General features: G+C 46.3%; 1 protein-coding gene across 2 annotated transcripts in view; it reads right to left on the bottom strand.

The window, feature by feature from the left end:
* Window positions 1–3,781: 3,781 nt before the first annotated feature.
* Window positions 3,782–16,694, bottom strand: part of fras1 (Fraser extracellular matrix complex subunit 1) — a 714,708-nt gene continuing 701,795 nt past the window's right edge. For both annotated transcript variants that reach the window (XM_072496214.1, XM_072496215.1), the window contains 3 exons: window positions 14,454–14,659; window positions 13,567–13,713; window positions 3,782–5,546 (listed from right to left, as the gene is read on the bottom strand). In XM_072496214.1, the coding sequence (XP_072352315.1) occupies window positions 4,968–5,546; window positions 13,567–13,713; window positions 14,454–14,659 (932 nt within the window). In that variant the 3' untranslated portion in view covers window positions 3,782–4,967. The remainder of the gene's footprint in view (window positions 5,547–13,566; window positions 13,714–14,453; window positions 14,660–16,694) is intronic.

Here is a 16,694-nt window from a genome sequence, read left to right as displayed (position 1 = left end):
GGTCCGCCCCGACCAGGGCGGCAGCGGACTGAGTCCGCAGCCGCTACGTGAGTATCCTGACCGGCTGCACCACATAAGGTCTATGCTGTCGGGACTTTGGCTGGTCGGGGGCAGAGAATGACGGAGCAGGCCACTGGCAATGGCCCCAGGTAGATTATAGGCGGTGCATCGTACTCCCCGAGTATGCCGCCTTTCGGGGCCCCGCCCCCGCGCCGGTTGCGATTTCAGCGTCGGGTGCGGAGAATACAGCCCAGTGTTTATTGTACTCAATACCTGGATGAAATAAAAGGTGAGGTTGTCTCACACAGCTCCAGTATGTCTCTCAATGCCCTTGGCAGCTTAGAGGTGCCACAATATCTCTGCCCGCCTCTTCATATTCCCCTCCATCATCATTTACGAGATTAGCAGCTCCTCCATTTCCTTGCATGCCAATTTCTCCCCCTTTGCAATGCAGCATTGTGCAGACTATGAAAATCCTGGACACACGCTTTGGCATGTGTAGCAATGCTGTGCCAATCTGGTCAAGGCGGCAGAAGTGCATTTTCAGCAATTGTTTGGCCTGCTCTATGATTACCCTGGTCAGTCCATGTGCTGTATTGTAACGCTCCACCATCAGACCATAGGGATGACATACTGGTGTCATGAGCCATGTCTTCAGGGAATAGCCCTTGTACCCCAGGATCCAATTTAGGCAAGGGTCTTGAATAACTGTGGCAGCTGGGAGTTCCATAAAACGTACAAGTCTTGAGTGTTCCGTGGGAAATGAGCACGCATCAGCACAATTCTTTTCTGGAGGTTACAAGCTAGTTGAATGTTAAGGGGTGAAACCTGCTTCCCATTGACAAATACAGCTATTTCCAGGGAACTCAATTGGCTCCGAGAATGCTGTCAATTACACCATGTAATTCTGGGAAGTGTGTGATGGCGCTGGCCTTTCAGCTAACTATCCTAATCAGCATCTGTTTGAATTGAATGAATTTGTTGGCCCTTCTGAGCAGGGCATCGGTAACCTCCTGCATGCATCAATGTGTTGCAGTCTGGGAAATGCCACAGGTTCCTCCATGGACCCCTCCAGCATCTTATGTTTTCATGGGAGAGAATTCCACCCTTCTACCATCTTTGGTGTGAAGACGTGTTTCCCAACTTCCCCTGATTGGGGAATAAGCTGCTAATTTAAAGCCACAGTGACTTTGAGGGCAACAGCATTGGGTTCCTTCCAGGGCCACGAGGCTGCAGGTGTTTTTGAATGAGTGCACACCGGTCAATGACACATCTCGGAAAAGCCTTAGCCGTCTCTGGCATTGCCTCTCATTTATCTGGAGGTATTGATGCATGTTCTGAACACACATTGATGTGCCAAAGCTTTTCAGTGATAAAGGCAGCCCTGGTTACATTCTTCATGTCCCTTCCCCTCAGTTAGTGGCCTTTGTTGTTGTGCCACCAAGGCCATCCTTTGGCGAATCACCTTCTCCAAATCCTCTTTTCCAAACTAAAGGGGTGGCTATGGGTACTAGTATGGATCCCAATTTTGCCTGTCTCTTTATGGGGTACTTGGGATATTCCTGTTCCAGTCCTACCCTGGCCCCTTCCAACAATTCTTTCATCAATACATCAGTGAATGTTTTGATGCCACTTCATGTTCTCGTCTGGACCTGGAAAAAGTCTCAATTTTGCTTCCAATTTCCAACCCTCAACTTCACATGGTCCAGCTCTGACACCTTCCTTCATTGAGCTCTCTATCTCCATTTCTGGGGACTGTCCACTAGTAGCCATTACAAGCCCATCGACTCCCACAGCTACCTCGACCACAGGGCTTCACACTCCACATCCTACAAGGTCTGTATCCCATTCTCTCAGTTCCTTCATTGCCATTCCGATGATGCCACTTTCCAAAGCGGTGCTGCTAACATGTCTTCATTCTTGATCGTGGTTGACTGGGCTCTCTAGTGTTCGACCTATCTCCCACACCTCTCATTCTCCCCCTCCCAGAACCAGCATAGCCCACCCCACTAACTTCCGCATTCAAAGGATCATTCTTCAGCATGATTTCCACCAATCAAATCCTCCCCTCACTCCCCTGACAGCATTCCACAGGGACCGTTCTTTCTGAGATACCTTGGCCCACTCCTCCATCAACCCCAACACCTCTTTCCAAACAATTGCAGGTGTAGCACCTGCCCCTTTACCTCCTCCGATGTTCCCTTTCTGTGGTGAGCAACCTGCGGGCCATCAGGATTCTGAGTGGGGCCTATGAGACATTTTGTTGACCGTTGCCCATGCGCAGAGTTTCCACATTCCACTCATTTCTACCCACGTAGATGTTTCCCTACTGGTATGACTGAAGTGATACGTATGCAAAACAAGGGCAAACAAAGTGAGGTGCATGCTGATTGCATACAACATTGACTGTGAGAGACGTGTGTTCCCTCTGCATCCAATCAAAATTTCTTTTGTTTTTACCATTTGAAGTTGGCAACAGTTCTATTTATATATGCGCGTTTTATGAAATATTCAGTGTGTATTAAATTAAAGAATCTTATTCATTGGGTCATAGTTCGTGAACAAGCCTAATTTCAATGTTGTGGGACACTGAGATGAAGGTATCCTCGGTTGCCCATCACTGTTCTACTTTTCTTGTGTCCAAAGTGGATAACCACACTTCCCCATGTAAACTCCATCTGCTAGTTTTGCCCACTCATTTAATCTACCAATGTCCCTTAAAAGGTATTTAATTTTTTGCTTTTTTTTAATATAAGTTACAAAAAAAAAAGTTTTATTTTGAGAACAGCAGATTAGACTTCACATTTGAAGTAGGTGTGAACTTTCACCATCTGATGTAAACTCAGCACTGGGCACTGCCCGTTACATGTCCGACAAGATTCCCACTTCAAATTAGGTTAATAGAAAAGAAAATTCAGAACTGTGGTTAAAAGCAGACTATGCTCCACGTTGAGGTTATTGGCTGATGCTGAAAGCTAAAATCCTCCCTGGTTTTCATTACTGCATGGATTTTATATCCATTGTAAAACTTGTAATTAGCCTCTTTCTGTGCCACAAAGAAAGAACAAACCTATATTGATCAGGTAAAGTCACCACAGTCCCAGATGACCATAGGCTGCTTTCCCCTTCAATGAGGAGAGCTGACTGGTGGTGATTTAACCTGAAGATCGCACCTCAGGTGAGGGACAAGGTTGAAAATGCAGGGCAGCGCGGTAGCACAGTGGTTAGCACAGTTGCTTCACAGCTCCAGGGTCCCAGGTTCGATTCCCGGCTTGGGTCACTGTCTGTGCGGAGTCTGCACATCCTCCCCGTGTGTGCGTGGGTTTCCTCCGGGTGCTCCGGTTTCCTCCCACAGTCCAAAGATGTGCAGGTTAGGTGTACTGGCCATGATAAATTGCCCTTCGTGTCCAAAAAAAGGTAAGGTGGGGTTACGGGGATAGGGGAAGGTGTGGATTTAGGGTGGAGTTATGGGCTTAGGTAGGGTGCTCTTTCCAAGGGCCGGTGCAGACTCGAGGGGTCAAATGGCCTCCTTCTGCACTGTACAGTCTATGATTCATGAATAATCTCAGCAGGGTACGGGATTTGAACGTGCGCTGCTGGCCTTTCTCTCCATCAGTAACCAGCTGTCTAGTGAAGTGAGCTTATACAGCACCTTTAAGGATGGCCCAATGAGCAACAGTGTCAAAATAACGTTTCATATTTTGTGCTCATATATAAATTATAGTTGAAAAATGCGTTGGTGAAAATATGTAAAAGAACTACAAAATACAGACAGGATTCATTCACATTAAATAGAATGTCCTTTATTAGTTAAAAACCTCATGATAGATAACGTAGTAGTCAGTTTATTCATGTCATTAGCTCAATATACTGATGTAATGATAAAACTACAGCACCACAATTGGATCACTCAGTTAACAACACGGACAAGTGCTCACAAAGGGCTGATCCATACTGAAAAGTAAATGTCGACAGTGTTTTGTTTCTCACTGATATATAATAGAATAATTGAAGACAATGTTGTGCTATTGGATCCCACCAACAGGGTCTGCTGGGGTCCTCTTGTGGATACAGTAATATAACAATTCAAATGATTTGTCACACAGCTCCATTAAACAGTTTAACATAGACCCTGAAATGTGCTTGTCCTACTCCACTACACAGGATATAAAAAAGTGACAGTATATAATATAATTCATAGCAAATTGGTATTTGTTTAAAATAAAATACAAACTGAGATTAGACTGGGGTTATTAACGGTGTCCAAATATTTAACAATACCTTCCTTATTTTGGTTTATTTAGTTCTATTTACCACATGTATAAAAATGATCATTTGAAAAAAACACTTTTCAAGTTGAAATAAAGCCAATGAGAACGACAATCATTCAGAAACACACAAGCTGATTGTTGTACAAGTTAACTTGGATGAACTTTGCCTCAATCAGAATTGCACTTAAAGAAGGATATTTACACATATCATCCAGTTATAAACAAACTTTTACGTGAAACACATATGAGTTCATGGCTGGAAACAAAGCAATAATACTCAAGTGTAATTTTAGTGGTTTGATCTTTTGCAGGTATTTTATACAATTCAAATAATCATTCAACCCAGCTATAAAAGAAAAAGAAAAATCTTGAATACATAAAAGCATGCACAATGATTGAGCTACCAGTAGAAAAATATTAACAGAGATTATGGGCAGACAGAAAAGACTTCACCAAAAGCATGTAATTTTCAAAAGAGCTTATGAACAGATATGCACCTGGTTTAATAAGTACTGTATTAATGCCGTACATGCTTGCATAGAATGAGGTAGCTCAATTGCAAAATGGGTCACACTGCACAATAACTACCACTCAAACCATTTTCCCTTTTATTACAATTTTTTTTAAAGACTGTTCTCTTGCCCCCCAAACCCTGCTTCAAAAAATTACATATTTTGTAATAAGATTTGTCAATCATCAAACTTCTGTACCATCCTGTAAGTTATTTTGAAGCTTAACGTTGAGGTTTACCTGCTTAACCTTGACACCTTTTACTCGAATTATATCATCATTTTTATTTAATATATTGATGTTCTTCTCTGTGCAATACTTGCTATTTAAATTCTTCTCCAGCCTATTCAATGCCTTGTTGCAAATTTCAACTTTTGTATTCAACGGATATTCCTCTGGCATCTCCTTGGGCAACTTCTTCTTATGTTTACATTTTCTTGCTAAAAAGCAAGCAGCAGTGAGGAACAGGAGTAGCAGCATTATAGCAGCGACAGCACCGCCTATTGATGCCTCTTTGTGTGAGGTCAATGCCATAGCTTCAGACTCCAGCCTTAAGTTCTTCATGTTGGTGCCATTCTTGACCTGATCATTCTCATTGTCATAAATCAAAGAGTCATCAAGTGTTAGCTTGCCATTCTTGTCCACCAGATCTCGCTTTTGACGCCTGAGGTGATAGCTTAACGAACGTTGAACACGTGGTCCAGAAAGTGATTCTGGACCAATAATATAGATGACTTGTAAGTACCATTGGTGGCCAGCTTCCACCTGTTAAGAAATAACAAAGCTATAGCAATAGAGTTTTGCCAATGGCGTTTTAAAATGTATAGGCAAGACAAAGTAAGGCCTGGCAATGGCAACTTCAACAAGAGAGAATCTAACCATCTCCACTGGCATTCATTGGCATTACCATTGTTGAATCCCACACCATCAATAATGGGAGTTACGTAACTGGAAAAGCCATATCAATACAATGGTGACAAGAACAGGTCAGAGGCTCGGAATTCTACAGCAAGTAACCCACCTCATGACTTCCCGAAGCCTGTCCACCCATGTAACGGTACAGTCAGGAGTGTGATGGAATACTCTTCGGTTGCCTAGATGAGTGCAGTTCCAACAACACTCAAGAAACTTGACACCATCCAGGACAAAGCAGTCTGCTTGATTGACACCTCATCCATCCCCTTAAACATTCCCTCCCTCCACCAGCATTGCACAATGGCAGTGGTGTAAACCATCTGCAAGATGCACTGTTCATTGGACAGCATCTTCCAATCCTGTAACCTCTACCACTTAGAAGGACAAGGGCAGCAGACACATGGAAATACCAGTACTTGCAAGCTCTCCTCCAAACCACACACCATGCCTTCGTGGAACCGGAGTGCTGTTCCTTCAATATTGATATGTCAAAAGCCTAGGATTCCCTTTCTAAAAGCACTATGGGTGTATCTGAACCAGATAGACTACAGCAATTCATGAAGGCAACTCACCATCACAAAGGAAATTTGGGGTGGACATTAAATGCTGGCCTTGACAGTGACACTCACATCTCAAGAAGGAATAGATTTTTTTAAAGTTTAAATTTGATCAGAATCCACTTTGAAATATTCTACTTGTAGTTAAAAATATTACAAATGATAAATAATTTGTGGCTTGTTTCCATTCAATGTAGAAGGAGGGTTCTGTAGCACAGACCATCTTCTGGTACTTCACAGAAGTATACGTTAATGATGTGTGAGCTTTGGAAATGAGTTGACTGTGAAGGGCATCGCATCCAAACTCACTGCTGTCCTCTTCAATGAATTGGGATTAGGAATGGGCTGTCTTTGTCTCCCAATGGAGGTATAGTGAGGAAAATGTAGCTATCATAACAGAGATCCAATGTGTATTTTTCCTGTTTGTTTGGTTCAGCTGCTCATTGAACTCCAGTGATCTCTCATCAAGTGAACATCATTTGAGGTTGGCCTGTGATATTCTGTTCACCATGAATATTTGAACAAATATGTATATTAATTCTCCTTCTCCCTCTCTGAAGCAAGTATGATTTGAAAAAGAATATAATTAATTTTTTTTTCTTTTTTAGAATTGAGTACCCAATTCTTTTTTTCGCAATTAAGGGACAATTTAGCGTGCCCAATCCACCTACCCTGCACATCTTTGGATTGTAGGGCTGAGACCCACGAAGATATGGGGAGAATGTACAAACTCCACACGGACAGTGACCCAGAGCCGGGATCGAACCTGGGTCCTCAGCGCCGTGAGGTAGCAGTGCTAACCACTGTGCCACCCAAGAATATCATTTTTCAAGCCTTTTCCATGTTGCTATTATTTATTTTGGAAAGGCAGTGTGTTCTGGTGAGAGTTTTTAAAATGCTGCAGGTCAAATTAGGGTCCCTCTGATTTAACATGCATGCTTTAGCCTGATCTACTGCACCAGTCCAAGGTTCCAGCTATACACAGTAAATGAACCAGAGCTGTGTCAAGGAGAGCACAACCTTGATGAGGAGATAATTTAATAGTTTACTTACAAAGACAGTCTGGAATGCACTGGATCAAGGGAGATTGTCTTGTTTGTCAGGTGTAATGGTACAAGCTGTATTTCTCAAGATACATGGTTCAGTAGATTTGGCAGAATATTGAGTTTGCAGTTATTGCAATTAACCTCGGAGTAGAAATATGTGAACATCAGACACTTTGTCTATTGAGCGGAGAATCCCACCCTAAGTGCTGACATCGAAACTGAATGGGGGGTGTTCCCCGGTCCCGATGTGAGGGAATCATTCTGGACAGGCTAATGGGCCAGCAATCCATCCATGTGAAACTCGTGCAATTCCAAACAACGATGGCATCGGATTCGCTGGGGTCGGGATAGGCACTGGAGAGCCTGACAAGCTGGAGCTGCATATAAGCACTCCACTCCCTACAAACTCTCATTCCAACCAACACGATGGCATTACGGAGATCGGCCCTGAGGTTCACAGACGCGGAGCTGGAGATACTGCTGGATGCTGTGGAGGAGAGGCAGACCACCCTCTCCCCCGGGATGGGAAGGAGGCTGCCACTCGCCGGCGTCAACTGGGCATGGGCAGAGTGGAAGAGGCAAAGAGGCGGTGAGCACCGTGAGTCGCATCATGAGGACCAGCCAGCAGCGCCGGAAGTAGCTGTACAACCTCCTCAGTATGGCCCAGTGAGTAACCAGCAGCGTGCTCCTGGCACCACCCTAGTTCCACACACCCCTACCCCCATGTGGGCCCAACCAGGCAGACAGGTAGGCAGTGCCGCTTGAGGATGGGCCACCCCCCAGGCCAGCCGGAGTGGATCTCCACTTCTGTGCTCCTGGCAACCCCCCTCTCCAGACCCCGCACATGGGCCCCCTCCAAACCCCTCAGGGAGATTGAATCCCACCCACCGCAGCCCACCCTGCACAAGATGCCAACACCCATACTGTCTACCATGGCTGGGTGCCATGCACAGACGGGCCACTAACCGCGGACTCTGGTCCTGCCCGCATCCAAGTATCTGACACTTGTGCATTATCTGTCCCACCAGGAGAAGGCGGCCCACAACCATCTGGAGCGCGGGAAGACTGGAGCGGCCCACCGGACCTGTGGGTCTTCACCGCCGCGGAACAGAGGGCGATGGACCTGGTTGGTGGGGTGGGAGAGCAGGCAGAATCTGAGGCAGAGGTCGGCAGAGGGCAAACAAGTGAGCCCCCAATGAATTGCGATGTACTGTGGCACGTGAGTCACCACCTTCCACAAAACGCCTACCCGTGATCTCACGAGGTGGGATCACCCAGGGTCCCTCGCACCCAGCCGCAACCCCACAACACCCCGGAGCAACTGTCACGTTTGAGCCCACACCGACTTTTTGTCACAGCTGCCACCAGCACCCCCCACCATCCCAGAGACTCTCACCCCAGTGGGTCATCTTAGTGAAGAGGTTCCTGGGACACTGGTGCACATGACACACATGCTGCAGTACATCAGGTGGAGGTAGAAATTCCTGAGGGGACGACAGTTGCAGGGCAACCCGACCACAGGTACGAGCTGCCATCCAGACGGGGCCCATGCTTCTGGAAAGGACGATTCCATCAATGCTGGAGATGCAGATGCAGTGCTGGGACTACAGAAGGGAGTGTCAGCAACCATCCAGTGCCTGCAGGTGCAGTTGGAGGAGTCCAACCAGCTGCCGGAGCAGGAGGCGCTGCTGACAATGCGTGTCACCTAGGCCAACACCGCACGGTTGATGCCCACGGTGGAAGCTTTGGGTGCGAGGGTCACGGCTATGGATCAAGATTTCCAAGGCCTGGGGCACTCTGTGCGGGCGATGGCTGAGGCACAGGTCAGGGCAGTCATGTCACAGGCAGCCATGTACTCGGGCCACATGGAAAATGATACAGCGCTCCAGAGCGTGGCCCAGTCATAACAGGCAAGGTTGTGGGCATCAAGAGCACTGGCTTGGTGTTGGTTGATATGAGCCAGTCACAGTGGAACGTGCCACAGTCCCAGAGAGATGTTGCACAGTTTCAGAGGGAAGTGACACAGTCCCAGAGGAACGTGGCACAGTCCCAGAGGAATATGGCACATTCCCTGTACTCCATGGCCTCAAGCATGGAGACACTGGTTGACACAAGAGTGGACCTCCAGGACTGGCAGCGCTAGGTGACGGCGGCGCCTCAGGAGCTCTCTCTAGCCACACCCCTATCACAAGGTGCAGCCTGGGGGTCATCAGGCACCCCGAGGGAGGAGGAGATGATGGGGTCCATGCCGGTGACTCGCACAGGGGTGTGCTGGACCAATGCAGTGCCTCTGAATCCCTCCACTTGACCCTGGCACATCTGATGGGCAGCTGGCAGAACAGGGTGGCACCGCGCCATTTGTGACACCAGGAAGACTACCAGGCCCATCCAGGCCTGCTCGCTCCAGAGGACAGCTGCCAAAGGGGACCCAGCCACAGGGCAGGATACACAGCAGACCACCTCAACATCTGATGTACCTCCTGGGGGCCCACCTAGATGGAAGCATTAGGACACGCAATATTAGAAAGGTAGACACCTGTTACGTTGGCACGGGCGCAGCACACAGGTTAGTGTTAGGAGCTAGGGCACAACACTTGTATATATCACAATTAACACCTGTTCACCAACGTTCTAAACTGCCTCTTTCCGAAGGGTGTGAGGGATGGGCTGGGTGCGGGGAGGCATGGTGAGGGCGCAGTAATGTGTGTGTGTTTGTGGGGGAGTGTCGGTGGTGTGGGTGTTGGAGAAATGCATGGGGCAGGGCCCCCAGGACAGCCTGAAATTCCTCCCGGAGTCACGAGAGGATTGGAGCAGAGGTACGGGGGCGCCATGTGGGAGGGCCATCACTGCTCACCACCCCATAACCACGCCCTAACCACCACAGCCCCCCCCCCCCTCCGAACCCAGGCCTATACCCACCTCCCTTGAATGTTTGGAGGCCTGTGTAATGGAATGGCCAGCATGTATGCAGGGAACACCGGGACAGGCCGTGGAATGAGAGACCGGGGCAGGAGTCAGACTCTGTCAAAAGATGTGGATACTGCGGCCAACACCCTGTGGTGAAGCTGGTGGAAAGTTTGGGGGGGGGGGGGGGGTACAGGTGCTGGGGTGATGGGGAGGATGGTGTGCAGGAAGGGGAGGCAGGGGATGGGGTGAGTAGCCATGGCGGGGTGGGTGGGCGTGGTATGTCGGAGTGAGTCAGGGCACTTCAGCTGCTGGTGGCCAGGCCACCTAATCAGCAAACCTGGAGATGATTAAGTTGTCCCGTACACAGTGGTCCAGGCGCACATGTCGTGCGGCCTCCTGTGCCTGCCCGTGCCCTATGCCTTGCCAACGTAATAATAATAAAGACGTGCTTGTTATGTGAATTGGACATTCTGAATTCTCCCTCAGTGTACCTGAACAGGTGCCAGAGTGTGGTGACTAGGGCATTTTCATAGTAACTTCATTGCAGTGTTAATGTAAGCCTACCTGTGACACTAATAAAGATTATTATTATAATAAGAAACTAGTATATAAAGAACAAAAGGTTAGTTTTGAGATGAAGAAGGGAGCTCGTGCGAAGATGCAGAGCATATGGGAAGAGTTTTAAACTCACAAAAGAAAAGCATGATGTGAATATAATAGACCCAGAGGAGCAGTGTGAAATATTGGATAAAATAATCATAACGAGAGAGGAAGTGTTAGAGGAGTTGGAATCCTTGAAAGTGGATAAGTCACCAGGCCTCGATGGATTACTTCCTAGGATGCTGAAGGAGTTCAGGAAGGAAATAGCAGATGCTCTGAGGATTATTTTCCAATCTTCACTTGACACAGTGGAGGTGCTGGAGGACTGGAGGAATGCAAATGTGGTTTTGTTGTTTAAAAAGCGGACGGAGCAAAGGCTAAACAATTATTGGCCGATTAGTCTTACTTCAGTGGTGGGAAAATTGTTAGCATGAATCCTGAAAGATCGGATGAACTGTTACTTAGAAAGGCATGGACTAGTCAGGGATAGTCAGCATGGCTTTGTTAAGCGAAGATCATGTTTTACTAATTTGATCGAATTATTCGATGAAGTGACAAGGAGGATCGATGAGGGTAATGTAGTGGATGTTGTCTACATGGATTTTAATAAGGCATTTGACAAGGTCCCATGTAGCTGACTGGTCAAAAAAGTAAAAACCCATGGGATACAGGGTAATGTGGCAAATTGGGCCCAAAGTTGGCTCAGTAACAGGAAACTAACGGATAATGGTTGATGGTTGCCCTTGTGAATGGAAAGCTGTTCCAAGTGGTGTTCCACAGGACCCCCTGCAGTTTGTTTTATAAATTAACAATTTGGATTTGAACGTGGGGGGGGGGGGGGGGGGGGGGGGGGGGGGCACGATTTGCAGACGACACAAAAATTCCCCATGTAGTGAATAGTGTAGAGGATAGCTGTAAACTCCAAAATTATATAGATGGGTTGGTGGAGTGGGCATGAAAGTGGCTGATGGAGTTCAGCTCAGATAAGTGTGAGGTAATGCATTTAGGGAGTTCAAACAGCAAGAGGGAATACGCAATAAATGGGAATATACTGAGAGGGGTAGATCAAGTGAAAAATATCTTCCCGTGCAAGTGTACAGGTCCGTAAAGGTAGCAGTACAGGTAGATAAGGTTGTAAATAAGGCAAATGGAATTCTCTCCTTCATTGGCAGAGGTTTGGAATACAAAAGAATGGATATAGTGATGGAACTATATAAGACACTGGTGAGGCCACATCTGGAGTATTGTGCGCAGTTCTGGTCCCCACATTGCAGGAAGGACATGATCGCTATGGAGAGTGCAGAGAAGTTACTAGAATGTTTCCAGGGCTGGAGAATTGTATCTACGAGGAGAGATTGGAGAAGTTGGGATTGCTTTCCTTGGAACACAGAAGGCTGAGGAGTAACAGAATCGAGGTATACAAAATTGTGAGGGGTAGAGATACAGGAGGAATCCGTTTCCCTTGGCAGAGAGTTCAAAAACTAGGGGTCATAGATTCAAGCTAAGTGGCAGAAGGATTAGAGGGCACTCGAGGAATGACTTTTTACACAGAGGGTGGTGGGTGTCTGGAATTTGCTGCCTGAGTTGGTGGTGCAGGCAAAGACCCTAAACACTTTTAAAAAGTACCTGGATCTGCATCTTAAATGCTGTAAACTGCAGGGCCGTGTGCAGAAGGTATGGGGGGAGGGGGGCGGTGTGCTGACATTGTAGGACTCCATCTTGAGGCACGTTCTGAAGTGGTCTCATTTTAAAAAAAATACTGTGGCCATAGTTGCCAGAGGCCTCTCTTGTGGGGGTACACACATGAGGCCTTGGAGGCCCTCCAGCCTGCTGCTTCCAGGCAACTGCCGGGATTTGGTCTCAGCTGGGAGTCCTGTCCTGGAGGCAATCACAATCTGCCCAACACTGGATGCTTAATTATTCCAACTGCAACATATCAGCCATGGTTGAATGGCAGAGCAGACTTGATGGGCAAAATGGCTTAATTCTATCCTATATCTTATGGTCTAACTGACCACCTGCCACTGCCAAATGGGTAGCCATTGCCAGTGGTGACCCACTGGCAGCAATATCACAAGGAAACAGGAACACATTCATTTCAGAATCTCCTCCCGGTCCCATTTTCAAATTCGCCTCTAGGGGACCAGGAAGCCTTTTGTGCCACATCAGCGATATATATTGTTAAAGGTATTAATGCACTTGACACAATATGTAAAATGTGATTACTTTAGGTTCGTCAATGCTTTTGTTTGAATCTTATTGTTACGGTAACTACTGCACAAATGGGTCACGCAGCCACTTCAGGGATGTCCCATAGATGAGGAATTGGGCAGGAAATGCACCCATGTATATGCTACAGGAAAACTGCCATTGTAATGTCCCTAACAAGGATGGCACTGTGGCACAGTGGCTAACACTGCTGCCTCACAACACCTTTGACCCAGGTTCAATTCCGGCCTTGGGTGGCAGACTGTGTGGAGTTTGCACTTTCTCCGTGTCTGTGTGAATTTCCTCTGGTTGCTCCTGTTTTCTCCCACAGTCCAAAGATGTGCAGGTTAGGTGGATTGACCATGCAAAATTGCCCCTTAGATTTGGTGGGGTTACTGGGTTTCAGGGATAGAGTGGGCGCGTGGGCCTAGGTAGTGTGTTCTTTCAGAGGGTCAGTGCAGACTTAATGGGCCGAATGGCCTCGTTCTGCACTGTAGTGATTCAATAATTCTTCTATTATTCTAAAAATGTAAATTAATTAAACAAACAAACCTTATAAAGAGCATCAACTTTCATTGTGAAGCCATCCACTCCTGGTACATCCCTCATTGTGTGAAACTCCGGTGCATCAGATGCAAACTGAGCATCGAATGGTACATCATGAAAATACTGGTCAGTTACTTCTGGTTGGTTCCGATCCTTTAAAAGAGAAAATATGAATATTTAACAAAACCAGAATTCAGGAGGCAATTTATAATAGGCAAATGCGGTCTGTAATCAGACTGTGTAATCATTAGCAAATCATTGGTAGTATTCAGGAAGAATCTTATAACATGAATTATAGGAGTTTTCCAAACTCATAATAGAGCTGCATAATCATTATTAAGTCAAAGGTAATTTTCAGGAGCCAGTCTAGAATAGAACAGCATAATTAGAAATGAACAAATGTGGCAGACTGAGTGGAAGGCCAAAAAGTAGAATATGGACTTACAGGGAAGATATTCCTCTTTCATACGCCTGCGCAAGCAGTATTCCAGGTCTATAGAAAAATCATAAGAGGCCCCAGAGACAGACTGAAGATTATATAATCGCCACACAAGATGACCAAAACGTTTTGAGGTTTTGAAGTCAGAGATGGCAGTAACCAAGAGTGCAACTGCAGGCCTTTGATTTCCTCCCATGAGTTCTGGTGCAAGGCCCAGAAGAGACGGGCAAGATTTTCAGTAATCACAGCACCTCGGAGGCAAAGTCTAATTAACTTTGGCCTGTTTATTGTCTCCAGTAATATAAATGGCAAAACACCCAACTAGGGCACAGATGACAGCTGATCATTTTATATATGTTTTGACAGCTAACGTCATACTATCGACATATCATAGTTTAAAAATGGGAGACATTTCTCCATAAAATTTTGATAAGTAATTTTTTTTTAAACGTACCAAAAGGAGGAATCTATGTTTCAAGTGTTTGTTGGGTTGGATGCAGCCATACTGTGGGCCCTCATTATAGATAGTTCCAGTGGGATCAAAAAAAGGGACATAACCATCTTTCCCGGTGCAGAGATACACCTTCTCTAATTGTAGCCTGTAGGCAGAGTTGAGATTTTGTTCAGGATTCCAAAGCACACGTCCATACAGTCTCTGACCTATTAAAACAAGAAGGTATGTGAGTCATCATCTCCTGGGCAATGTTTTATCATGTGGTTGTGACATGTCCGATGATAATTGACCACATCTTGCTATATACAAGCACACCATGTGTTCATATCTCTTCAGGGATAGAAATTATTTGATACTGCATAGTTCATGATTATCACACCAGATCAGTCATGATCGCATTGAATGGTGAAGCACACTCAATGGGCCAAATGGTCAAATTCTGCTCCTATGTCTTATGGTCTCTCTGAAAAACAATTACTTCAAATTATTCTTCAGTCTGTACCATTTTGACTAACATATCAAGCACAAGGTTAAAAGAGGACAATCTGAAAATGGGCTGAGCAAGAATTAGTGTTTTTTAACCATTGTGCCAAGACAGTGTAAAGGAAAGAGCTGTAATTATGGGCACGGCTGTGTAATCTCAAACAGAATTTTTAAACAGTATGTTCAGAGCTGCTTCTCAAATTCTGCTATGTTGGGAGTCAGATGAAGAAGAAAATAATGAAAGACTGCAGTCAGTTAAATGGCTTCTAAAAATAAAACCGTGGTGATTTATTTGTTTTGTTGTAATCAAAGGTTTATCATAAAGTCTGCATGCTTTCATTTGGAATCTTGAGAAAAGTTGTGAAGTTTTCAGCTGGGCAACTGGATAGATAACCATGCTGGATACAAAATACTCTTTTCAAGCAAAAGAGTTCATTGGCTGGCCAGAACGGAATTCCCTGCCTTGAATGTGGTCAGCGACAATGGATTAGCCAACAGTTCAGAGACTCCAACTGCTTCAGTGGGGGGAGAAAATGCAAAATTCAGCAAGCTCCAAATGGAGAAATTGTGGAAAAGTGAAATGTAGAAAGAAAAACGAGAAAACAGTGACCTGGATTTTCCCAACGACATTGGTGCGAAAATGTCAGAAGAAGCCAGAATCTGGAAGTCCTGTCCCTGAACACAGCACCTACCAATTTTGCAGGAATGGGTCTGGTCAGGATTCGCTCATGCGTACTTTTTTTTAACAAACAATTCTATTGAGGTATTTTTTGGCATTGTAACCAGTTACAGATAACAGAAATGTGCAAACATCAATATAAAACCAATACTTCAATCAAACCATACTGCACATGCCCGCTCCTCTCCCATAGACACTACCTGCCCATTTATCCCTCCTACTCTACTCTAATCGCACCCCCCCCCCCCACCCCGGCGTTCACTCTCCCGCGAAGAAGTCGATGAATGGTTACCACCTTCGGGCAAACCCTAGTACAGATCCCCTCAAGGCGAACTTAATTTTTTCCATACCCAGAAAACTTGACATGTCCAAAAGCCATAGTTCGGTCTTCGGGGGTTTTGAGTCCCTCCATGCCAGCAGTATTCGCCGCCGGGCTATTAGGGAAGCAAAGGCCAGAACATCTGCCTCTTTCTCCCCCTGGATTCCTGGGTCTTCCGAAACCCCGAAAATTGCCATCCCTGGACTCATCACCACCCTTGTTTTCAGCACCTGGGACACGACCTCCGCAAATCCCTCCCAGTACCCCCTAAGATTAGGACATGCCCAAAACATGTGAACGTGGTTCGCTGGTCCTCCCGCGCATCTAGCGCACTTGTCCTCTACCCCAAAGAATTTGCTCATCCGAGCTGCCGTCATGTGGGCCCGGTGAACGACCTTAAATTGAATCAGGCCGAGCCTGGCACATGTTGCGGTTGAGTTTACCCGACTCAGGGCTTCTGCCCACGGCCCGTCCTCCATCTCCCCGCCAAGCTCCTCCTCCCATTTGAGTTTCAGTTCCTCCGTCTGGGACTCTTCCCCCTTCATGGGCAGCTTGTAGATATCCGAGACTCTACCCTCTCCTCTAGAGACTATTCTGTCCTGGATCCCTATTGGCGAGAGGCGTGGGAAGGATGGGACCTGTCTGCATACAAAGTCCCGCATCTGTAAGTACCAAAAGTCATTTCCCCTTACCAGCCCAAATTTCTCCTCCAAGCCCCTCAAACTCACAAAGTTCCCCTCCAGGAACATATCGCCCACCC

Source organism: Scyliorhinus torazame, chromosome 3 (genome assembly GCF_047496885.1).
Source record: "Scyliorhinus torazame isolate Kashiwa2021f chromosome 3, sScyTor2.1, whole genome shotgun sequence".
Taxonomy (NCBI): domain Eukaryota; kingdom Metazoa; phylum Chordata; class Chondrichthyes; order Carcharhiniformes; family Scyliorhinidae; genus Scyliorhinus; species Scyliorhinus torazame.
The sequence above is the reverse complement of the archived record's forward strand: the minus strand, read 5'-3'. Positions and strand labels throughout refer to the sequence as shown.